This window comes from Trachinotus anak, unplaced genomic scaffold, assembly GCF_046630095.1.
Source record: "Trachinotus anak isolate AG129_WGS33_773 ecotype Australia unplaced genomic scaffold, CSIRO_AGI_Tana_v1 ptg000032l, whole genome shotgun sequence".
NCBI lineage: Eukaryota > Metazoa > Chordata > Actinopteri > Carangiformes > Carangidae > Trachinotus > Trachinotus anak.
The window spans coordinates 16,971,486-16,996,860 of record NW_027273883.1 but is presented as its reverse complement, the minus strand read 5'-3'; the positions used below and the strand labels follow the sequence as shown (position 1 = coordinate 16,996,860).

Sequence of the window (25,375 nt, the reverse complement as noted above, 5' to 3'; positions counted from 1 at the left end):
ATACCGTACGGAGAAATAACTTCAAAAACATTTCAATAATCCTTTACACACTGAAATAAGCGGAGGAAATGTGATTCATCATTATAAAAAGCAGCCTGTACAAATGTTGCCAGCTCATCGTCCTCAATGATCTGAATTGTAAAATAATCTAGCTAGTTACATAAAACCAAAACAAGATGCACGTATCCAGTTACACACTCACTGGTTGGCTCAAAGGAGACATGCAGCTTCACACAAAAAGAAGGGTTTAGTCCTGAAATCAGCTGTAAGATGGGAAGAAACAGGTCTTACCTTTACATTACCACTGGACGATGCTAACATAGATCAGGCACTTTTCGGACCCCCCCTTGTACAGAGATATCGAACAAGAGTCCACAGAGCTATTTACACTGTTTCACCTGGTGGAGAAACTCACTGGAGACACAGGGAGAGGGGGGTTTTCACCACAGTTTCAGATGGTGGGGATCGAGGGGGCGATGTATATGTGCATGTCAGTGTCTGATCCGTTTCCAAGTGTGGTTATCAGTGTGTGTGTGTGTGTATGTTTTGACGTGCAGGGCTCAAGCACTTTAGGTGAGTCCATCCTTCCTCTAAAGTCCTCCCTCCTCACTATCCTCCATGACAACGACACCACGTGGAAACCTCCTGGCCACGCCTGGCGACCTCAGCTCCACATCCTCAGAGTGGGTGGGGCTCGAGTGGTAACCATGGTGAACGTGGGCCAACTGGGAGGGCTGTTGGGGGTAGTACTGAGGGGGGTAACCACGATGGTAATAGGGGTCCTGCTCTTCCTCTTCCTCCTCCTCCTCTCCTCCTCCTTGATCGTTGTTGTAAGCCACTGCAGCAGGGTTGTAGGGGGGGTTGTAGGGCTGGTAGCCACCGTGAGGCAGGGGTTGGACTGAGGTGGTGGGAATATTTGGGGTCAGTTTGAGCATATGTTTCTGGATCACCACATAAAACCACCACTACAGGTGGGCATGGAGCGAGGTTAAGGCTGGCTTTGTGACTACAGATGCCTTAAATGAGCAGACGCGCAGCAGCAGGAATGAGAAGCTTGCACAGGTTGAAATTTAAACTATACAGGAGGTTTACATGATTTTAAGCAGTTAAAGTTTCTTATCCTATATTACTGACATTGAAACAAGCTGCCTTGGAGTATGCATAAGCAGATATGTGAGCAAAAGTCTGGGTTAACGAGGAAGTTGGTTAATGATGCTGAAGGAAAATGCTCAGATCTGATAATTTTTCCAGAAATGAAAACATCACATCTGGATCACATTAGAGGTAAAATTTAGATTTTCTATCCAGTTTACTATATGTGAGATGTACAGATAGAAGAGTTTGGTTAGTAATTAATGCAGCCAATCAGCATCAAAGCAATTCATTAGTACTTAGCTGAGATTAGCTTTGAGGAGATTTGAGCAGGAAGCAGGGTGAAGAGGAGGCTGCTGCAGCAAAGCATTGTGTGCGTGAGCATTTGTTGACAGATGGTGCTGTGATCAACGGTGGTGAGCATCACAGCAGCGTTGTGTGGTTTTGTTTGGTCTTGTGGGAAGGTAAGCTCTTTTGTCTGGTAGAAATTAATCCAGTTTCTCTTCATAATAAACAATCCTTTAGAATCATGTGCATTAAGACTGAAAATCTTTTGTGAATGATGTTTTTAAAAACTTGCCAAGTGACCCAAATGAGGTCTTGAAGTTGCTTAAAATCACTTTCTCTATTAAGAAAGCCACCTTACTTTTTAAATGGTGCAACATTAAAAGAAAAATGGGTATAAAAACATCTCCAGAGAACCAAAATTTAAAAAACACTGCTGCAGGGATTAGTAGTTAAACACTGGGGCCAGGAGTAATTATCCATCTCAAGAAATATAGAGGCCTTGAGGGAATCGTTGAATTGATCAGTTTCCTCAGTTTCTAGTGTAATGTACAGGGCACAGAGTGAGGGATGGAAGGAGGTGAGCACAGGAGGAGGAGGAGGAGGAGGACGGTTGGAGAATGCTCCTCAGTAATCATTCCTATAGTCCTGTTGAACTTCAGCCAGAAAGATGAGGAGACAGAGGGAGGGGAACACAGGGAAAAAGTCAGAAGCTGTTACACCTCATATCAGGAGGAAAACCCAACGACACCGATGAAGAGTTAAACCTCTCAAACCTCATGGACAGACACTTTTCCAGCTGTTGGGTTGCGGTTTTGGAGGTAGAAAAATTAGTCTTGGAATCTGCATACACCCGCAGTAATTCTTACAATAAATTTAGCTCAAATAAATATTAAGACGTTCATTTAAAATGTTTGGAAAAATGGAAAATGTGTCAGATCTTTATTTCTCTTTCTTTATAAGAGAAAGTACAAATAGAGATTTCCAACACAGAAGGCAGAAGTACTACATGAGTGTAGTCCATGACATATACCAAGAAGAGCATGCTGTGTGAGTAATACTGAGTCAAACGTTGTTGAGGCGATTTCTTGCAGTAACACTAACACACCACAACCACTGTTTAACTGCTGTACTATGTTCAAACGGTAATTAGGCTCCACAGTAAATGCTCATTTGAAGGCGTTTTGTTTAAGGCACAAAGCTACACTAACTGACCGACTCTGGAGTCAGTGAAATGATATCTCCATGAATAAGATCTGTGATATGAGGGCTGGGTTTCCCCTCATTTTCCCTCAGAGAAATTTAAAGGGATAGCTCAGGCACTAACTACTTAACCAGAGAAGGACTAACTCATACATGCCCTTTTATGTATCTACTTGCCACTCCAAGATATGCCCAAGGCTGAGTTCCTCATTTGCTCTCCCATTTCTCAGGAACCGGTTATAAACCCACCTTTAACCTCTGCCCATAACAGATGGCTGGTCTAATTTAACCACATGTATTGGTAATTCACATACTAAGTAACTAATTTCACTTTTAACAGTCTAATTGGGAGTAAAATGACATCAAAATGCATGATCTGCATCTTGTTCACCTTCTCCAAGAAAGTGGGAACAGTAATTCTGAAAAATGAATGTGAAATTATTGTGTAAATGTTTGTAGTCTTGAATCCAGGTTTTAAACAAAAGAGTCCTTGTACTGGCAAAAACGAAAAATGAGGTTAAAATGTATTTTCTGTGCCATGTGTACCAAATCAATTTATTTTGGTCAAAGGAACATTTTTGGCATCAAGACTGAAGTGAACTGATTTTTTTTTTTTTTTTTCAGTGAGCAGGCATTTGTTTTATTATGACATGGGGTTGTTTTTATATGTCATGGAAACTGGGCAGAGGAGGTCGTCTACGACACCACTTATAATGCAGTCGTGAGATCCCTCCCCAAACATCTTAGCACATGACTCATGTGACCCTGGCGACTCTCAAGGTATTAATGACCCCACAAGAGGTTAAATACCTGGGACTCCCCGTTACCTGGGTGACTGGGAATCATCACAGACATACTCATGAAAATGAAAAGAAAAATATGAATCCCCGTTACCTGGGTGACTGGGAATCATCACAGACATACTCATGAAAATGAAAAGAAAAATATGAATCATAGGCTAATGTGTAACCCTCATTCTAAATCGTAATCCTTAATCTCAGTGTCACACACTTTGGAAATGCTTGGAAAAACATAAAATAGGAATAAAAAGTCAAAAATAGGTTTGTCTCACTCTGGCTTAGCAGGAAAATACTAATACATTTACTGAAAAACCCTGAACTATCCCTTTAAAAGTCACAAAGACAACACAACATTTGGGCTGCTGTGAACGGAAGAGCACACTCCACATACTGTATTTTATAATCACAGTCTCCCTTTGAAGTGGTCAGGGAGCAGCAACAGACAAGACTGCTCTAAGTCACGAAAAAAAAACAAAAAACATTATGACTGGAATCAATTCATATAAATCTGGTTTGATGGATGAAGTAATGTCTCATCCATCAGCTACTTTTAGCACATGATATATCTTCAGGATGACTTGTCAGAAGCTGTTAGATGTGTAATGTCCTTGTGATGGCCAGAGACAATGGACACATTAAGCTTCAAGGTCATCATCAGTATGAATATTCAAAGACACCCAATGTCTGTGTGTGTGGCAGCATATTTTATTAGATCTGAATACATAAAAACAGCTTCGGTCAGTGACACAGTTAACATCTTAATCCATCAGTGTGGACATGAATGTATAAACTTCACAGTGGAACAACTATAAAAGCCAGATTACTCTCCAATTCTCTGAGAGCTTTATGAGAACAATAACCGTCTCAGAGCCGGCTGTCACTGTGAAAACAATATTTCAGTGTTTATATTTAGAAAAAGTGGTTTATAAGATGGAAAGACTGGGCAGGGTTGGCCAGTTTAAGATGTTTATGTCAATAAATTAGCAAATATAAAAAGGTTAAAAAAGAAAAATCACTAAATATCTGAAATCATTCTTCAGTATTGGTTGCTTTGAACAAATTCCTTTTAAATCGTAAAATAACAGAATAGAATTAATGCTCAGTTGCAAAAGGACCAATCAAGACATATTAGGTCTAAATAAACAACAAAGAATGTTTTTGTAAAGTCTGGATATTGTGTGTTTAGAAATTATTCCAGTCAAAATGTCCTTTTGGTTTCAGTTGCCAGAACCTGACGTACTGTGTACACTTCATGTGTCTGCTTCTGTCTTCATCTGCCTACCGCAGTGGTTCCCAAACTTCTTCTGTCTTTGGGAGCATGTGCCTCGCTCATTCCTGGAGTGTTTTGTGTGTTTTGTGTCTGAAAACTCACAGCAGCTCAGGCAGAGTTGATCATGCATTTTTTAACAGTCTCTCCTGCTTTATTGACAGTGAACCTAAGAGCAGGTTGGAGTTCTTCTTAACTAGCGTGAGAACGTGTGTGTATCTGGCGACATTCAGTGTCGTAACCCAGACAAACTGTCTCAGTTCACTTTGTGTGTGTTACTGCTGAGGTAACACTATACGTGAAGGACCTCTGTTTAGCATTTACAAGCAGTAGGCTACATAAACATTTCATGGAGGGTTTATAACACAGTATAATGTAGCTGTAAGCAGATACTACGTGTTTATTAATTTATTTGTCAGAACTAAAACTCCTCTTATTGGCACCAGTCAAGATAATAAATGACAATGTAGTTAAACACAAAATATATATTTATGTATTTGTAGAAGTTATATTTATTGACAAATACTGCATTTTGATAAGTGCTTAAAGTTTCTTTAATGTAGCTGCATACAGCTACATCATAGTGTGTTATAAACCATTTATTAAATGTTTGGATACTGCTTGTAAATGCTAAACAAAGAGGGGTTAAAGTAAAGTGTTTCAGCAGTTGGATGATGCTCACCTCCGACGTTGTATCCCAGACAGGAGTTCTGGTCACAGTATCCTGGTGGGCCAGCTGGTCCAGTGGAACCTGGGTTCCCCGGCCTCCCCGCTGTCCCCGGGTTACCAGGCCGACCAGCTGGCCCCTGGCTACCTGTCCGTCCTTCACCTGGCATACCTGGGGGTGGAGGAAAAGTTTGTGTTAAAAGATGGGTGAGTACACACGAAGTCAGTCATCAATATACATTCGGTAAAACGACTCCGGCAGCGTGGCACTTGGTGGGAAGGGATAAAGCAAGACCGAGAAAAGGGAGGAAAATAAACTGAAAATGTGCCATCCAGAGTACAAGCTGTCACATCTCCTCGATCTCCTGTAAATCCCCCTCCCTGCTGCTGTAACAACATGGCATAAAAAAAATGAGGGGGCAACAAAGTTTGCTTGTCATTTCTGGATAAGGGGGATGATAGTGAATGTCCTGAGGGCAGGTGAGGAATAACAACTCTCGGCTGATCTATAGGCCGGGGCTTCTGTTTGCTGTTTACCAAGATGCACCCCAGCAGTCAGCAGAAATATGAAATTGGTATTTTGTATTTTCATTAGTCCTAAAATTATCATCCCAAAAATATTCTAGAAAAGCATGGTTCCCTACACTGTTCTCATAGATCAAAGTTATCTGATCATAGAAAAGTTTCCAGGGAGTTCTGTCAGTTTGTTCTGTGAGTATTGATCGAACAACAGTAAACAGAAAATCGCAACCCCTGAGGGGGACACATTTTCATAACACAAAACTCAAACTCTGCACAGAGAAAATCAATGCAGAGAATTATATTCATGGTCCAAACGTCTGCTTGCTTTTCTCAGACAGAGATTTAACAGAGAGTAAATCCAAAACGGATTATGTCTCTGTGTCATTTAATTCTGTTGTTGAAATATTTGAAACTTTTATTTGGTTTTGTTCAGAGGGACCACAATGAAAACCATTCCACCTACACTATCTCCAGTGTGTTCAAAGGCAAAAAAAAACCCACCAAAAACAAAATGTTCAGAACAAAATAATGCTAAATGATCAGATTTTAAAAGTAGCTGCAGCACCTCCAAATGTTATCTGAGCACTGAGACTGGATTCAGTTTTTCTTGTGCTTGTCAAGGGCTCTCTCAGGACCATGTCTGTATCTTACCTGGAGGTCCGGGTAGTCCCCGAGGTCCCTGATTCCCAATGCCTGGATTCCCCTTCTCTCCCTTCTCTCCTGGCAGACCTGAAAGAGATCCACATTTAGATGAAAGTCACATCTCACTTTCTCTCACTTTTATACTTTTACTCCACCACATTTCTGAGGGACATATTGTAGGTTAACTACATTCACATGACAGATATTGTGACTAGTTACTTTTCAGATTAAGATTTTATATTAAAAAAAAAAACATGCACAAGCTTATAAAATAAAATGGATTTTAGAATTTTAAACCAGTGGTTTACATAAAAAGTAAAAGATATTAGAAAAACATATCCGTCACAGACAGGTTTTCTGCAGAATGAGTACGTTTACTTTTAATACTTTGTAAGTTTGAATGCAGGAATTTCACTTGTAATAAAGCATCTTTACATTGTTGTATTGTTCCTTTGGCTCAGGTAAAGCACCTAAATACTCTTCCACCACTGTGCCATCCCATCCCATCATCTGTATTAACATTGCAAAATCTTTGGAGAAAATGTGCTGGATAAATTACGCCTGGATGAACAGTCTAATAAAACGTATAATAAACCCAGAGTCGGCTCTGTGCTGCTGTCCAGTGGAGCAGCTGTTTGAATGACCTCATGGAATCTTTTTTTTTTTTTTTTTTTTTTGCTCACTCTAATATTAGAGAGCCATAAACAAAACTGATCTACATATTTTCTGTCCTGCTGCGGGTTTTATCACTGACTCAATCAGTTGTATCAGGAAAGAGGAAATAAGGACAATGAAGCTGAGGAGAAAAACATTTTACATTACTGTCAAATAAAAATGTATTCTCTACAGTAACAACATCGTCTTGTGTTGTTCTCTTTACAGTGGCTTAGTTTGTTAATTTACCCTCTGTTGACCCAAAGCACAGCTTTGTTCCTGGTTCTTGTATCAGCCCTGCATGGACCAGCTGTGATAATAGCAACAAATCTAAATTCCTTACATAAACCATACATCTTTTGTATCATTTGGCCTACTCTGGTTTCAGTTCAGATTGTAAAACAGTAAAGTAATGTGAGTGTGTCTGTGTGTGTGTTGTGTGTGGTTGCAGATAATAAATGTTAATGGGAAGAATCAAAGGTCTGAACTGTGGAGGAGGACGTAACCATGCTGGACATTTCCTGTAAGAAGTTCAACTACTCTCAGCTTTCCTAACCTTCTGTGTGTGCAGGCTCATGCAGTGTGTGGTTCTTCAGTGTGGGTTGCATGTTTTAGTGATGAAGACAAAGCCTCATAAAGGCTGTTTCTCGTCTGAGGGCTTGTGGCAGGGGAATGACCTCATGGATATTGGAGTTACTGTCTTCTGATCTGGACTGACCCTCACTCTGAGTTTGTCTGGTGAATCAAAATCAGGCCAGAACATGAAATAAAGCAAATAAGCAGGCAGGTTGGAGCTCCAACTGGGGAAATTGGCAAATTTTCTTTCTTTTCACAATAAAAGCCCCTGTCTGATAAGGAAAATGCAACACTTTACATACATAATACATGTGATTATTTTACAACCACACTGCTCTCACCAGCTAGATGCTCCTATTCAACATAAACATTTATCACAACACCACAGGTTTAGACAGTCATATCACAATAACAATGTTTATCCAAACAACTGGCTCTGGCTGAGGAGGTACCTTTTACCATGTGCCATTTATTCAGAAAATGGCAACAGGAAAGAAAGCGACAGAAGTGAAAATGTAATTGTGCTGACACTGACTCAAGTGACATCCTTTAAGACAATTTATCAGACTTCGCTCAGCTCCCTCTGGAGCCACAAAAAGCTTTATACAACTTTTCTACATATGCTGTTGTACTCCAAGACCTATAATGAGACTTTAATGTGTAAAATCAGTGGAGTTAGATAAAGAGATTTCTACTTCCAAAGAAGTCGTCCTCTTTCATTTGTAAGGTAAAACAGAAAACCCAAAGGTTGCGGCGCTGACGGTGAAACACAGCGTCCCTGGTTTGAGACCAGTTGTTGTTGTTATTCTCCTTCTCTTCCTCCCCTGATTTCCTGTCAGCTCTGTAATAGGCACAAAATGCCCCCCGTTTTTCTAAAAAAGACTTACTGCATATTATATTTTTTCCCAAATATTATTAGTCATCCTTTTTTCAGGTCAGAGGTAGATTAGGTTTTTTAGAATCACCAGCTCACTGCATTAAGGTCTGACTAATAAATACCCAAATGTCTCTCCCCTCAATCACTGCTAATATAAACATTAGCATGTAGTTAAAGTGTCTAGACACAACCCAGACAGTGATGGACTGATGGTGGACTGTGATGACTCTGTTTATTTCAGAGAATATGGATGAATATTGCAAGGTGTATTTTCCTGTCAGTCTGTCTTGACATATGTTGTCCCATCACTTAAATAATCCCATATTTACTCAGAAACACATCTTCCTCTCTCACCTCTCTCCCCAGGTTGCCCATTCTGGCCGTTGGTACCAGGGAAGCCTGGTCTGCCAGAAGGACCTTGCTCTCCTTGAGGTCCTGGGAGGCCTCTCCTACCTGGCTCCCCTGGTGGTCCGGGCACTGTTCGGACCGATGTCGCCGACTGGACGGGGATCTGGTTCAGTATAGAGTTATAGCGAGACAAGTGGCCTGCAAGAGGAGGAAATGGTTTGAAATGATTCCGTTTATCTTTTGGGTCCTTTTTGCTTGTTTTTTGTTTCGTTTTGTGTGATGTTTAAGAACAAATCAAGTGAAATAATAGAATAAAAATTTTGCAAGAGGAGGTCAGACACATGTTAAAGTCTCATGCTCGTGTTAATGTGTAAATGCCACTCATTACTCACTCTGGATGAGCTGTTCACACACTTGCCGTGCGATGGCACGAACAGCAGCTTGGGATTGCACATCACCCTTAGGAACAAACAACACACATACAGCTCTTAGGATGTGATATTACACAACCACACAGTAGACTGATACCACTTTTCTATTTGAGCAACCACAGGAACATAAACTTCCAGACCAATGGTTGATAAATTGGTGGGTGTGTGTTTTCTGGGCATTTTTATGAGCGTACTCCACCTTTATTCCACACGCTGACGCCCCTTATATTTATCCTGGCTAAAACAGATAGCTGAGAGCAAACCAGAGGGTATCTATAAATTACACAATTAAATTACACAACATAAATCAAAATTTAATCAGATAATTATATGGGCATAACTCTGTTGACTTTGACTATGCCTCCCCTGAACTATGTTGATATTCTACATAAATTTGTAAATAAACATTTTCACTGCTGTTGAAATTAACAGGGAGAAAAGTATAAACAAATGCATCAAACTAAACTGTTAGTATCCTTATTAAGGCCTTTCTGGTTAGGATTTCAAAGGGAAAAGGTCATCCATCGCAAAAAAGCTTTGATATAACTTAGTATGTGGTACAGTAACTGTTGGAAAGTACCAAAATGTCTTTATGGGCATCTGCATAGATTTTATTAGATACTTACCTTAAAGGGCCTTACTCAATATTTAACTTAGGATCTAGTCTTTTTAAGATCCAATTAAAAAGGTATTTGGTGGATTTATAAAGTTCATGTTATTTGTCATGAGAGATAAAAAGCTGTATAATGTTTTTCTGTTGTTCTGAATGAAATTTTCTAAATAAAATAAAATAAGAAACTAAGAAAAAAAAACCCTGATGATAATAAAACATGCTACTGAGCTGCATTATGGGAAATGCAGGATCCAATGTTTACAAGAGACTAAAGGATATGTCAGCCACTGTCACTTTGATTTTGACCACTCTTTGTCTTTGACAAGTACTCCAGCTTTAGGGAAGTGCATTACTAAATCATAGGAATACAACTTCAAAATAATATTCCATTGAAAAGATACTGATTTTGAGTTATTCAGTTGGCACTAGACCCTTATTGGTTAGATCTGTCACTTGAGTTGAGACTTGTGCTTTAAGACATTATAGGTAATATATTTAACATAAGATAACATAAGGTAACATTTAAAAGTACATTTTCCTAAATCAAAGTGGTCTCACTGCTTAACCAGTGTTTATAATGAATTCAACAGCTGGCAGTCTCCTCTTTTGCCTTGTAACCATCATCATCATTCAGTCATTTGATGCGACATCTATTACTCTGTATAGCAAAATACATTAGGAAAAAAGCTTTGTAAGAAATGTTTACTTTTCCCCTGTGCAGTTATTACTGTATGAAACACCATGGGTCCATGACCCTTTTAGGGTAGATGCACATTACAAAATATTAACCAGATTCTAATCAGCTTTATTCACAACTGGATCCCCCCCCACCCCCCACCCCACCACCACCACCACAAATGTACAACACAGAGGAGAAAATCCTTTCATGTATTTTTTTTCCGGAGGCTTTCATGTTGAGTACTGAACTGAAAATTAGCTGCAGCAAGGTACAAGTGTCCCCAGCAGTTGGTAAAAATGAAGCAGAAACAGAAATTACAGGTTTGATTCAAGTTGGCAAGTTGCGTGTCTCTCAAGCCCTCGGCAGTGATGGCCTCGCTACTGTGTCAGCAAAAATAGCTCCACTGCAAATTTGAACCATGAACACTGATTTGATTTGCTTTGCTCTAAACGAGGTTGAGGGAGCGAAGAGGGAGAAATAAAGTGAATGTTTGCGCAAAAGATGAACGAGAAACAGTAAACGTGTACTGGAGAGCAATTGGTTTCTTCAAAACAAGGGTGTGGAGCATTAGTGAGAAATTGTCGGTATTTTACTTCAGTGAAATAACAATATTTCCATAATGAAATGGAGCAGTAAAACTTGATTTGCTCTAAACAGTGGTTGAGGTGTGTGAGTGGAATGACTTACTCTTTCTCCCTTATCCCCTTTGCTACCAGCCGGACCCTGGAACATAAAAGCACAGGAGGAGAATAAACATTCAACTATCCCAGTCTACTCAGAAACAGCCATGCTCATCTCCCTCTCCTTTAATGCCTGCACCACGTTACTCTCCATCTCTCTTTACCATTTTCCTTATCCTTCAAACACATATCCTTTCAATATTCTAATCTGACAGCTGGTACAACTAAATGCGTTTAAGTGTTGACAGTGTGTGTCCAGGTCCTTTGTGTCATAAAGACAACAACACACACATAAGCCTCAAAGCTAGCATTCCCACATATAAGAGCACAATGTCTGTGCCTTGGATGGGTTTGCTTACTGCTACTGCCACAGATGCATATCTGATCATCACACAAACACACAGACACACAGACACACACAGACACACACACACACACACACACACACACACACACACCACAAACCTGCCAAGCACATAAAGCCTGTGAATGCATATCAGAGCGTAATGCGTTGTAATCCAGAGGCAAATAAAAGACAAATACTTCCTGGCCACAGAACCATGTGCTGATATGATATGATGATAAATATCAGTTTGATGTTGTTATATCTTTTGAATACAGGCTTGTTTATCTTGGGGGAAACATGTCCTTGACCACTAACTGACTGGCTGTGTGTGTTTGTGTGTTTGTTGTGAGAGAGTGTGGGTTGGTGGATAGAGAATGATAGAGAAAATGTGTGTGCAGCTCTGGCATATCATATGCATATTATATTGCAGATGATAGAAAGCCGATGCCAACATTTGACACAGCCGTTGAATTTGAGTGCAGGTCTCCACAATAAAAGTCTTCTACTGGATCTCTTTTGTGTGTCAGTCTGGATCTCCTGAATCTTTGTGGGCACATAAATGTCTACTGTCTTATCAGGGTGACATGGGAAAACCAAATCAAACTGTGTGGGAGCCAAAGTAAGTATCTGGGCATAAGAAAGACAGTTTCTCATAAAAATCTGATTTCTTTTATTATTTTATCAAAACTATCTTCCCACAGTGCCCTGTATATGTATACTCCATCCAAAGTACTGAGTAGATGTTTTCGCAATCAAAATGTTTTACAGTTCATCCACAGAGGGAAGTACATTTATGATGACTTTCCTCTTCCACAGCCCTTCGATGTGGAATGATAAAACGGTCAAACATTGTTATTTTTTTCTTTTGTAACTGGCGAACATAAGGCTGCTCACTACCAAGTCAAGCAAGATAAATTAAAAAAACCCTCAGCTGGTTGAGTCATTGGAAAAGAACATTCAGAAGCAGTATTTTTGTCCAGGTTAGACACACACTTGGACTCACTGCCACACATCAAGTGCTATGACAACAGACAGACTTATGAAGCCAGCTGTAAATACAGAGGTGTGTACGTCTGGTGACAACAGCTGTGAGTTTTGTGTCATTAGGGTCAAAGACAAAATAGGTAAACTAAAATTTATAATCCAAATGCAAAGGCTATAGCTGGTATCCACAACTGACATCTGTCACATCTGGCTCATCATGACTATGACAGTTTGGACCAGTTGACTAAAGATTTTAGATTTTGCAAAGACCTGTACAATTAGATAAAAATAAAAATGTTTTGTCCTGTTCTGTGTTATGAAGTTTCATGAATTTTGATCTTGATAGATAGAGCATAACATTTCCAGATGTATCGTGTCATTTCTGAAACAGAACAGTTTGGTTCCACATTAGATGCCAACATATCAAGTCAAGGATTTGACAGGGCTTGATATCCTGCTGTTGAATCTTTACACTCTATCTTGCGGGAGGTGGTATAAATCCACTGTCCTTTAACATATTTTTCAGAGCAGTAGCACTTTTGTGTCCACCCCAAACAAAACTATTAGGAACAACTTCCTCAAGGTTTCTTAAGGTCAGCTGTGAAACGATGAAGCAAAATGTTATATTTCCCTAGAGATTAAATTGTTGCTATTCCTGATAAGAAACCACTTGTTTAAGGGAGGAAGTGTTCTCTCACAGCAGCTACCCAGATAAAGGTTGCAGGGGCGAGAATAAAAACTGAATCAGCAATTGAACGCTTAAGTTAAGTTTAAAACTTAAACTCTAAGTAGTTTTTTGTTCTTTTGCTTTGTCCCTTCTGAATTTATTTATTTATTTATTTATTTATCTTTTTCTGCATCAATGTACTGGAGTCTGCATACCTAATATGTGCTATGTGTTCCTGTATACTGGAAACAATAATATGCATCTGACAAGCCTTTCAAAAACTTATAGAAATTAAAAATAAAAAAAAACTCTAAGTAGTTTAAGAGATTAAAACTCCAGATATTCTGTTTGTGCATCAGCTGCATTCATATGTGGTATCTGTGTCTATGGAAGTCTCAGAGATGAGGCAGATGTGATCTCTCATTGTGTTTTTTTGGTTTTTTTTTTGTGTGTGTGTCAGAGAGAGAGTGGGGGAAGTGTGTCGGTGGGTGATTTATAGCTCCCCCTCTCTGAGCCAAACTTTGCTGCTGGCCTGCAGAGCTGACCTGAGACTAGATTAGCTGTCACCAGCACCACAGTATCATCTGTTCCTGTTTGCATTACACAAAGTTTGGAATCCAACATTTTCTCCTCCACATCCTTTTCTGGGCTTGTGTTGTGTCACTTGCACATCTTTCTTCTTCTTTTGCTGGGCTAACTCAAGCATGAGTCACCGGACATTTTTTTAACATTTTGATTTTCAAATGAGTATTTATTGTTTTTTAAAAGGTCACCTCATGAGATAAGTGTACTAACATTTGTCTTTTGGATAATCTATACAGATCAGCCTTATTAGCACTACAAACTAATGAGTAAATGATAGCTGTAATTATGATTTGAGTCCAACACTAACAGGCTGGTTCCAGTTAGGGAAAATGAAACAGGACAATATGGAAAACAAACAAAATGTCCAAAGCATGAACTCCTTGTCAGTGTTGGTACCAAACCACAATGCTATTTATATTTAAACAAACCTGCAATGTTATGGGATGCAGCTCTGTTATTGTTGTTCCCTGCAAGATTAGGGAGGCATGATGGGAGAAAAACATCTAAATATGAGCAATCAGAAGGAGAAGAGGAGGAAGTGGAGGGGATGTTTGGTGGAGAGGTCATGTCCGTCTTGTTTCATTGCTAATTTGAATAAGTTATGTCAAACACTGCTGAGCAGACTCAGAAGGATAATGTGTGAGACTAGTTCACACTCGAAACTATGGGCTTCTTCATAACAGGACAAACGAAACATGCATTTAAAGTCCCAAACCTTTTGGAGTGAGGGTTACTCAGTTAGATTGTGGTTCAGGTCAGGTCACAGTAACACAATAACATTTTTAGTCTCTAGTTTCTAACCCACACAGCCAAAGCAATATTGCATGTATTTTAATGGAGTTCTAGTGTCTCAAGCTAATTCTGTATCCGAGATATTTTCACATTGATCAGAACAAAACAAAAAGAAAACATTTTCACTCACAGGAAGCCCTTGATCTCCTTGGGACCCTGCTGGCCCACCTGGTCCTGGAGCTCCAGGTGCACCCGGGGCTCCCTGAGAGAAAGACAGTTAGATGGAGAAGGAAGGTGACAGAAAGCAGAGGGATCAGTCAGTCCACGTGTGAGGGTGAGTTGCCAGGAAAATGATGCTGAGAGCATAAAAACAATAGAGACTCACACTGGGTCCAGGAGGCCCTTGTCGTCCCTGTGGTCCGCTATTTCCCGGCAAACCCTGAAAGAACGATAGTGAAATAGACTCGGTAACTTAAATATTATGTGCACTTTCATAACTGTAGATTGAATTTTGTTTTGCACAAACCCTTTCTAAGAGGCCTGAAGAATTTCCTGCAGGTGACCAAACTAAACTGACTGTATTATTTTCTAATACGGTTCATATACAGGATACTAACAGAACCCAAACTCAGAAGCTGTTGAGTTACTGCTTCTTCAGATCTGCCAACAACTGCCTCGAATCAAAATGTCTGGTTTTACTTTCGACAGATTGTACAAAACACAGGTGCATTCTCCCTGACTGTGGAGCTTTTCACAATAAGACTGTTGACTTTTACATAATCTCTATTTTAGCTGCCTCAAGGTGTGTAATACCATTTCTGCCCTTTAATGTCTTCTCCATGACGCTGTGGTCTTACAAGAACACATGAGAAAGAAATTGCGGCTTTCACTTCAGAGGCACATTCATACCTATGACAACTCTGTAGGCCAGTTTTCTGAATGTATGACATATAATAACATGATATATAATAACATGATGATGGCTTTGTTGTGTCTTCATATTTATGGGTCATTCAGATTGAACAAATTCAGTGCTATTAATACACAGTTTGGAAATTGAACACAGCATCAGATTGTCCTGGAAAACAGTTTAACCTGAGGTTCAGCTAATCCTCTCATTTTTGCTTGGATGTCTGTGGTACTGTCTGTGGTACTTAGTGGTCACAAACTGAGGCTGATGCCCTTACAACATGGACACTCCTTATATGGTTTTCAATTTGGCATGAGTGAAAGTACAAGTCATGAAATAAAAACAATAGTGACTTAAAAATGAACAATATGAAACGACTGAGGATACAATGTGGTAGATAAAAGTGTTACTGAAATTATGGATGGTGGAAAAATGTAAAAGCAGGAAACAGTCCATTTACTGCAGTTTGCTCTTTGATTTCTTAGCACGCATACTGGTTATGTTATGTCAGGCTTGTACAGTTTCTAATCCCTTTCAGTAAACAAAAAGAGGGATGACGTACTGTATGTCTGAGTGAGAGAAATTCCCCTGTGGCGTTCCATCCTAAATGCTCGCCAAAGCACCAACAGCATCCTCTTTGTTAAATCCTCATGAGAAACTTTACCTTCCAAATGAATATAACCATACCAGTGTTTGACTGCATAACAGAAACTGCCTTCATTACACAATAACATAAGCATGAGCATCTCTGAAAACCTCAGCCAGAGTGTGACATCAGGAAACTCCTCAGTGAGAGTCAGTCAGGAGTCACACAGTAAAAACTGGTCAACCCACTAATGGGACTCTGGAGGAGGCTGAAGTTCCAACCAATACTCAAGTGTCATCACGTCACAAACTTTTTACTTTGAAGTGCTTTCAACCTGAGCACAACCACATCTGGAACGAGAAGATAAAAGTCTTAAGACAAAAAAAAAGTTCACTAAATTTCCTGCTGTGAACCAAACAAGCATTTGATGTGATGCTGGGACAGGAGTCAGCCCGGTGTCACACTATAAACACTGAACAGTAAATCACACTGAAAGCACCAGGAATGGAAGTATTTGAGATACTTAGTTTATCAACCCAGTGCTCGAGTATAATGCAATGTCAAAATTACACACACACACTATAAATACTGACTGTATTGTAATCCACACTTTGTTAAACTTTCTCTGTTTTCGGTTCAAAATAATAAATTCAGTCTTGTGCCTTCTCTCACATGAGTCAGGCTCATGAAAATGCATCGCTGCTGTTAAACCAACCAGCAACAGGTTTATGGTGTGACCTATAGTCTGAGAAACTGGGGCAAGGCTAATCTAATTCAGGGGTTTGTCTGCATGCATAACTACACACAAAAAGTGTGCAGGTTCTCTCGGTGTAACCTCCATTAACAAAACTAAACTTTCTTTGCAAAGGGCCTTCAGGTGAGCTTGAATGCTCACGTACAACTCCTTATTGTTGAATGATTTATGAGTCAGCATTACCTCTACAAGTTTTAAAAGTCTGGATGTCCGGGAAAACCTAGATCTGAGTCCTGAGTTGAAAAAGTTCTGTAATAAAAGCATCAATAACACAATAGAGATTTATAGTTTTCCTTGATCCATTTCATTTTGATATGGACTAACTAAGTACCCAGGAGACAGTTACTCTTGTTTCAACTGCTCCAACTGGGTGGTACTGTACAGTCTTGGCCAGACTTGTGTTCTTTTTTCACTCTGTGTTTGGCTTGTCTACACCTCATAGAAAGTTTTGTACAGTTTGTATACCCAGTGGACTCGTGCTGATAAGTTTTATGTGAATCAAAGGGCTATCAGCGTTCCCTCTTCTCCTTTCAACGAATCAGATGATACAGATAAGTGGCCGGGATAAATCCTCTTCAAGTAGCAACCCACAAAAAGCAGCGCGAGCAGCAGGGATTTTCAAAAGCTGTTTCTTGTTCATCATTACTGTTCAACTGGCTATATTCTGCTGTCTATACAACTGTCAAATGAATAGCAGTAATAGCAGAAACTGCTGCAGCATTGTAGCATTGATAATCTCTTGTGAATCGATTCTTATCAGTATTCACTGCGTCCCCTTCCCAACTGCTTTCAATGCATCCGATGAAAAAGAGGAGATTCAGTCCAAGCACACTGCAGGAGGCGTCAGTGTGTGACATTAATCCTCCAGTGATAAAAGAACTGATTTAAGATGTTTCCTGTCTCGTATGGAAACTACATTATAATTAGCTCTTTGTGATTCTACAAACATACACATTGTGATTTTTTTCATCCTCGCTGTCTCTACAATAATTACAAATATAAAACACACAACAGATCTGTAGCATGTTGATGAAATATGAATGTGGGAGGCTTGCTATAATCAGTGCTGCAAAGGGGACGCGTTTCCCAATTGACAGCAGCTCAAATTGCTCCCTGATTAGTAATTTCACATGATTACACTCAATAATTACATTAGTAAACATGCACAGTATTCTGCGATACAGTGCAGGCTGGTAATTTGAGAATTTGAAGACGACTGTATTCAGTTAAATACAGAGTAGGGCTTAATAAATTGTGACATAAAGGCATTGAGCTTTGTGTGTTTAAAATTATAAAAAGTTTTATTTCCCTTACAATTGGAGGCAACTTTTTACTTTGGCTAATCTTTAACAGAGAATCTGAGAACCATGATTACACAAGAATGTAAATAAATTTTATTTACAATTATGTAAATAAAAGCTCAACAAATGTCCAGCAATAAAAAGCAAAACATGTGGAAAGGATGTGTATGGTGATGTTTTAAATAAAGATTAATGAAGATTTAGGTTGATATGAATCAGTCTGCTTTTTCCACCTTTGCTCTTTAACAGTTAAACATCAGACTCTACAACAGAAATACTACAAGTTGTAGCTTGAAAAGAGTTGACCTAATTAACTAACTAGCATGTTAACCTAGAAGACACAGTACTTTTCCTACTTTGACAAGTCTGCTGTGAAAAAAAGCCTCCTGACTTAATGTTTTTAAATCAAAGTTGGAAGTCTTCCTATTTATTGAAATACATTTAATGTTCTTGTAGCCAGTCTGTAGAAGCCATTAGCAGAACGTAGGGCAATTTTATATCCACATTTAGGACAAATCTTCAGCAGCCTCAGGGTTCAGACATGGTGGTCGCTGCTTTGTGCAGATCTGTTAACAACGGTACAATGAGACGTACACTCTTCTATATTATCATGTGGCTTTCAGCAAGAAAAACTGGACAGTACATTAGCCACACAAAAGAAATGAACCATGCTTTTATATTTGTCAAAGCACTTTGAGCAGCACTCTGTGTATGAAAAGTGCTATATAAATAAAGTTTATTATTATTATTAACATTATTATGTTGACAGTACTCAGAGTGGATGGCTAAATTGTGCTGGAGCCAATACCAGCTGACATTGGGCAAGGGCGGGGTACACCCTGAACAGGTTACCAGTCCATAGCAGGGTCACCAGTCCATAGCAGGGCTGACACATAGAGAAAAACAACCACACACACACACTCACTAACACATTTATGGGCCATTTAGAGTCACCAATCAACCTAACGTGCATATCTTTGGAGTGTGGGAGGAAGCCGGAGTACCCAGAGGGGACCCACGTAGACATGGGGAAAACTCCACATAAAAAGGCCCCAGGCCCGGGGTTCAAACCCAGAATCTTCTTACTGTGCGGCACCAACCTGTTGCCTTAACCTTAAACCTTAAACCTAAAATGCAATAACAGGCATATGCCTCTAACTATTATACTGTGTGAGCAAATTTTCTAAGCCTAAAAGGGAGAAGTATTTGGGATGGCATTTTGGTTGCTGGGATTAAGTTTATCTGACACATTCTCAGGCCATGTTCCAGACTATATGTTTACTGGGGAGTCAGTCTGTTTCACTCCCTAGAAAATGTCTGATAACAGACACCAAAATTGTGATGGGTAGACAAACATTGCTCACTGTGTCTGTTATAGCCATGCACCAGTAATAAAAAAAAATCTTTACAAATTTTGAGTGCACTGCAGCTTAAAAGCAACAAATGAGATGGTGAAAAAAAGTCTGGATGGAAAGCAGATAAGACTTAATGTCATTTCACAATGTACAGTAGCAGTTGTTATTGCACCTTTAATTAAACCAAAATATGATTTGAATTAATCCTTCCCTTTCCTTTTAACTCCAAACCTATCTAGCACAGTGAGGAGAAACTCCAGCCACAGAAAAGCACATGATGAGCCCAAGAACTGTGTATGACTTCTTCTGAAACCAACCACAGAAGGGAGCATCTAGACTCCTGTTCGCCAACGAAGAGACAGCAAATAGATTATGTGTAAAGTCTTTCACCTCACCAGGAGCCACGCCAGGACAAAACTCTTCTGTTATCATATTACACATTTGGATAAATCCTCCTCTTTCTGCTTGCAGACACACTACCCTCTGGCTTTCGTTTCTGTTTTGGTATTTACAGCCCTGTTGGGTATTGTAAGGCCCGATTCCTCTGTCAGCATCAACTAAAGCCAGCTGGTATCACAGAGCCTCCATGAATGGGATCTCATCCATTGTGCAAGTTGTGCTCAAAAGCTGGGCAGTATGTACTGTTCTCAACAACTGGGGGACGACTTGTATAGTTTTATGAAAGGACATAAAACCAAAACAGACAAACACAGCTGGACATTTAGACACTGTACACAGCTGGAAAAGTATCAAATATTTCCGCAAGAGACTTGCAAACTATTGTTTGACTGTGTATCATAAACCCCATTCAAAATATCACCCAAAATAAGAACAGATATAGTGCACTGGTTTTCAATTAAATTTTGCGTTGCTTTTTTTGGACAGTTAAATGTTAATTTATAAAGTTTGCCATATGCATTTAGTATCTGGAATTTTTTTTACTTTTAATAGTTGTGAAAAACTTCTGATAGCTGAAGTATCAACATCTGGTGAAGGTGCATTTTCCAAAGGACTGATTTCTTAATTTCCATGTGGTTGTGTGTTGTTATGCCTAGCTACCTTTCCTCCAAACCATTTCCAAAACTTTTCATCTTAGCACACCCTCTAGAACTAGTAATGATGATGTCAGCAGAAAGATTTGCTGCTATCATCATATCATATCCATTTATCTTTGAGCATGTTATGATTTTTTCCCCATCTATACAAAATAACAGCTTTCACGTCCCACTTTCAAGATTGTGTTTTTACACACCATTTAACCCAAAACTTTAATTTAAAAAAAAAGAGTCATTTTGTCTACATGTCTAACTACAATATCACCATCTACATATAAAGTATATCACATACTATAGATCAATAAATCTATGTCAAAATGAAATGCTCTCCGATATACAGCATCACAAAGTACCACCAGTAACAGTGTGCAATAGCAGAGTTGATGTAATTATCTTACCCTTGTTCCTGGGGGGCCGTCTCTACCAGGTGATCCAGGGCTTCCAGGAACACCCTAAATGAAACACATACAAGCAGGTTTGAAATCACTATGACAACAATAACTGTGGTTAATGTACAGACAGAAACTGGACAGTAAAACAGCATTTATGCTAATGTGAACTTTTTGTGAGGTCACTTGATAAAAGTTCATGTTACCTTCAGCCACGATAAACTGATATTCTTTATGATCAGATTTTTTGATTTAAGGATTCATCTTGTTTATTCGTTCTAGTCTGTTACAGTCCTTCATTTTTAAAAACACATCATCCACCAAATTACATACAGTATAACAAAGAATATCTTTTTTTTCTCAAAATATTTAAAATGCATGAAAACACATAAAACCAAAGGTCAAACAGACAAAGGTTTGCTGTCTGGCTCAATGATGCTTTGACACCAGCAGACATAAAATTTGATTTGTGCGACAAAGCTGCCTCTAACCCCCTGGTAACAGGACAGCCTCTATATCAACCATCCACCCTGCTGCTGCTCCATCTCCTGCCCCGTTTCCCCTTCATCCAACTCTCTGCAGGTCAGTGAACACAGCCGATTCCAAACCACAGTCATGGATTAAGTGTTGAACTGATTTATCTCTGCACTTCAGCATTGTTGGAGAGCTCATAAAACAGGACAGTTAACACTGTTAAAAAGGTTCTTCAAATTACAGGACAGGGTCACAGAGGACAGGCCTCATATGATTAACGGTGTGCTGTTGTTTAGTTGTTGGCGGATGTGCATTCTCCCGAAACATCAGCGATAATATCGCTCCAGTCACTTTCACGCAATAGAAATACACTGAAAAAAAATCCATCTCATCACTGAGTCCTAAGGAGTCCATATAACAAGTGAAAAAAACCTGCCAGTGCTGCAAGTGAATTTCAACTTGTTTCAAGATTTAAAAAAAGGTAAATATCTTTAAACAACACAGAGAAAAATGAAAATAAAACTTCATTTTAGAAAATAGTTTAAACAAGTTGATTTTCATTGGAAACCATTTTTTCACTTGAAAACAAGAAAAAACTTAAAGACTCAGTGACTTGATAAGAAGGATAAAGTTTTTATTGGAACACCTCTACCCCCTTTATACCAAAATGTTACACTATAATGTAGTTGGAAGCAGATATAAGGGCATCTTTAAGTGTTAACTGATGTGTTTGTCAACAACTAAACCAGCAGAGTTACAGCAACTGTAACTGTGCTTAAACAGATAATAAATAATCAACGAAACTTAACATAAACTTAACGTAAAATGTTGAGTAATCAAGTATCTATCATTATGACTTAATAAATGCTTTATAAAATACTAAGGAATGAGTGTAATTGTATATCATTATTTATGATTACCACTATGTCATCAATAATTCATGACCTGTTTATACACCAGTAACAGAGGCTTCATAGACATTATCATTTTGACAAGTACAGTAAGAAACAATCAAAATGTCTTTGCGTCTGCTTACACATATATGAGAGTAAGTTATAAACTATTTATCAAAAGAAGAGGCTGATTCACTTTCTGGCAGACAGTTAGATGCAAAGATCGATAGTATGCTCTGGTCTACCTGGTAAATATGAAACTACAGCCAGGAGGCAGTTAGCTGAACAACAAGACTTTAAAACATTAATATATATATATATACATTTTAATGGATATACATATTATAGAGTGGTATCGATCTCATGTAACTCTCCCCCAGAGAGCAAATAGAGCCAAAATGTCAAGCGATTCCTTAAGTGTTTATATCGAGCTTACAAATGCTAAATAGGGGTGGGGGGTTAAAGTCAAGATATTTTGTAGTTTTTGCTGTGTAATTGGCTTGAATACAAGAATACAAGTAACAAACACATATACACGCACCTCCCCAGATACACATACCTATTTCAACCTCTGAAACAGGCCTTGAGAATAATTTGAGCAGGAAGGCCAAAGAAATGAACGAGCAGGGACAAAGTGCACAAGTGATTCCGATTCAACACATTAGCCTTGGGGTTGCTTTGCTGCAGAACGACACACACACACACAGACAGAGCTGTGAGTGTGTTAGTGTCCAACAGATTAAGTGTTAAGTAGGACGAGGGGGCCAAGAGGGGCAACCATATACATCTGCAGAAGATCCAGAAGGAGACCAACTTTAAATTATTGCCACACACATACACAAAACACACAACCTATATTCCAATCTTGGACAAAACAAAAATGATTACTGGATAACCCTGGATAACACACCACATACACACACTGATAAACAGAATGAAAGCGAGAAATGAGAAAGATGGACACACACACACACAAACACACTCTGCATTTTTCACTGTCAAATTGAAACGGAGGTGGAGGGGGCACTGATGACAAGGTTACATTGTATTTACTGCAGCAAGGAACAGAGAGAGAGGAAGACTCAGGGTGGGGGAGAGCAGAGCAGGGAGCGAGAGAGGTAATTGATGATTTAGAGTAGTGATATTCTCTGTGGTCCCTCTTATATTACAACGGGGCCCTGGAAGCTACAATATTCCCCCACTGAGGCACACACACACACACACACACACAGATATTCCTCTCTTTGACAAAACACATTACTACTCTGTAATATAGTGCAGCGCAGGGCAGCACTGCCAGCTTTTATTAATAGGACTATGCAGGCAGAGAGAGAGTTAGATAGCACTGCATCAGGAAGTGTTGCAGCTCTTAGTGAGATGGTTCAGAAACTAGTCACTCCTCCTGAGACTGGTTACTGTCGTTCCTCTCTAAGAAAATTAAACACAGTCTTGCAGTGTCTCAAACATTTGGAGTATGACTTACAATCTGAGAGTGAATTCTAGTCTCATCACAAGAAACTTTCATTCATTTCATCAGCCAGACCACAGAGTAGTAAACACAAGTAGATAGAAATCCCAGAAGAACAAACTATAATCAGCAGGAACATGATTATTAGTATAACAACAAATTGTCTTTACAGCTGCCTCTACCTTAAAGAGTTTATCTGCATCAGCACCATAATAAAAATCTGCCCAACACAGTAAATATAATTGTCATTATCATCGTCATTGTAAAATCTCGTCTTATAGCCAAGGCCCTGTTGACAAGAGTTCTCTGAGTAATTAAACAGCATCACTACCCAGCCACTAAATCTACTGCTAAACATTATTTATTAAAGTTACCCTGCAGTATAACCACCAAATTGAAGTGTGCAGAATGACCATCCCATCATAGTACAGTGTGCTCTGAAGGCAAATCAATGTATAAGTTTGACATGACCATTGATCAGCAGATTGGGGCGGTGACTGAAAAAAAAATTTAGCTCTGTGGTATGGAAAAAAAATTAATAGTTCTCCTTTATGCTCTCTGCAGGAGCTGTCTCTCAAAACCAAAACATCTGCAATGTCAGCTCCACATGGAGAGTCAGTCTGCAGCTGAATCTGGTTGTAATGAATTTAAAACGAGTTTATCCACTCATGCTCTGAAATTTCTTTTCCCTGTACAGATCACTGCAGTAGTAGTAGCACTGGACAGAGAGCAGGGAAAATAATACGCAGGTTGTCAGTCCATCTCAAAGGCCAACAGAGACAAAAACAGGAAATGAAAAGTTCTTACAAAAAAGATTCGAGCCTTCTAACTCTGAGCTTAGGTGCTAACCACTGGCATGAACATTACCAACCAAATGAGTATATATTAAATAAATTATATATATATTTTTTTTATCCCAAAAATTGGTGTAGACATTCAAAAAGCCAAATCTCTGCTCTTTGACATTCTCTATGTTCATCATCTTATTTAATTTGTTCTGGTGCTGAGACAACACAGCAGTAGACAGCACAAGCCGATGCACCCGCAAAGATGTTGGACGTGTAAGAGTTCCTGCTCATTTTAAACCCTTGGACTTTAAAAGGTAGAACTTGTGTTCTTTTTCCAGTCCATAACTTCGATGTAATCCTGAGTATTTGCAGGGCAGACCTGCACTATCTACAACAGGCAGAGCCGCACACTGAGGGTACAGATAGTGCTGCATCAGGATCTACTTCAACTGTGCATGTGAGTGGGATGGAGCTGAAAGAGCTTTTAGGGATGTTGGCTCCCACACACTCAACTTTCAAACAATTTGAAGAAATTACTTGAAGTGAATTCAGAAAAATAGACTTCTTGTAACACCTACAAGATATTAAAAAGTAGTAAGCTGGGTGGAGATGTGTGCACGACATCTGTTCTTGTGCACTTAATTTACCCTTAATGGGACAATCTGATGTTCAGATGTGGTGATAATGAGCCAAGACAGCACTCTGCAACACAGTAGGTCAAGACTTATTCAGTGTAGTTGTGCTGTTAAAATG

At 39.2% G+C, this 25,375-nt stretch overlaps 1 protein-coding gene across 2 annotated transcripts in view; it reads right to left on the bottom strand.

The window, feature by feature from the left end:
- Positions 1–1,897: 1,897 nt before the first annotated feature.
- The window catches only part of col14a1a (collagen, type XIV, alpha 1a), a 124,045-nt gene continuing 100,567 nt past the window's right edge, over positions 1,898–25,375 (bottom strand). For both annotated transcript variants that reach the window (XM_071469378.1, XM_071469377.1), the window contains exons 40-48: positions 21,009–21,062; positions 15,035–15,088; positions 14,840–14,911; positions 11,343–11,378; positions 9,325–9,391; positions 8,939–9,130; positions 6,487–6,564; positions 5,330–5,485; positions 1,898–2,033 (exon numbers count right to left, since the gene is read on the bottom strand). In XM_071469378.1, the coding sequence (XP_071325479.1) occupies positions 2,005–2,033; positions 5,330–5,485; positions 6,487–6,564; positions 8,939–9,130; positions 9,325–9,391; positions 11,343–11,378; positions 14,840–14,911; positions 15,035–15,088; positions 21,009–21,062 (738 nt within the window). In that variant the 3' untranslated portion in view covers positions 1,898–2,004. The remainder of the gene's footprint in view (positions 2,034–5,329; positions 5,486–6,486; positions 6,565–8,938; positions 9,131–9,324; positions 9,392–11,342; positions 11,379–14,839; positions 14,912–15,034; positions 15,089–21,008; positions 21,063–25,375) is intronic.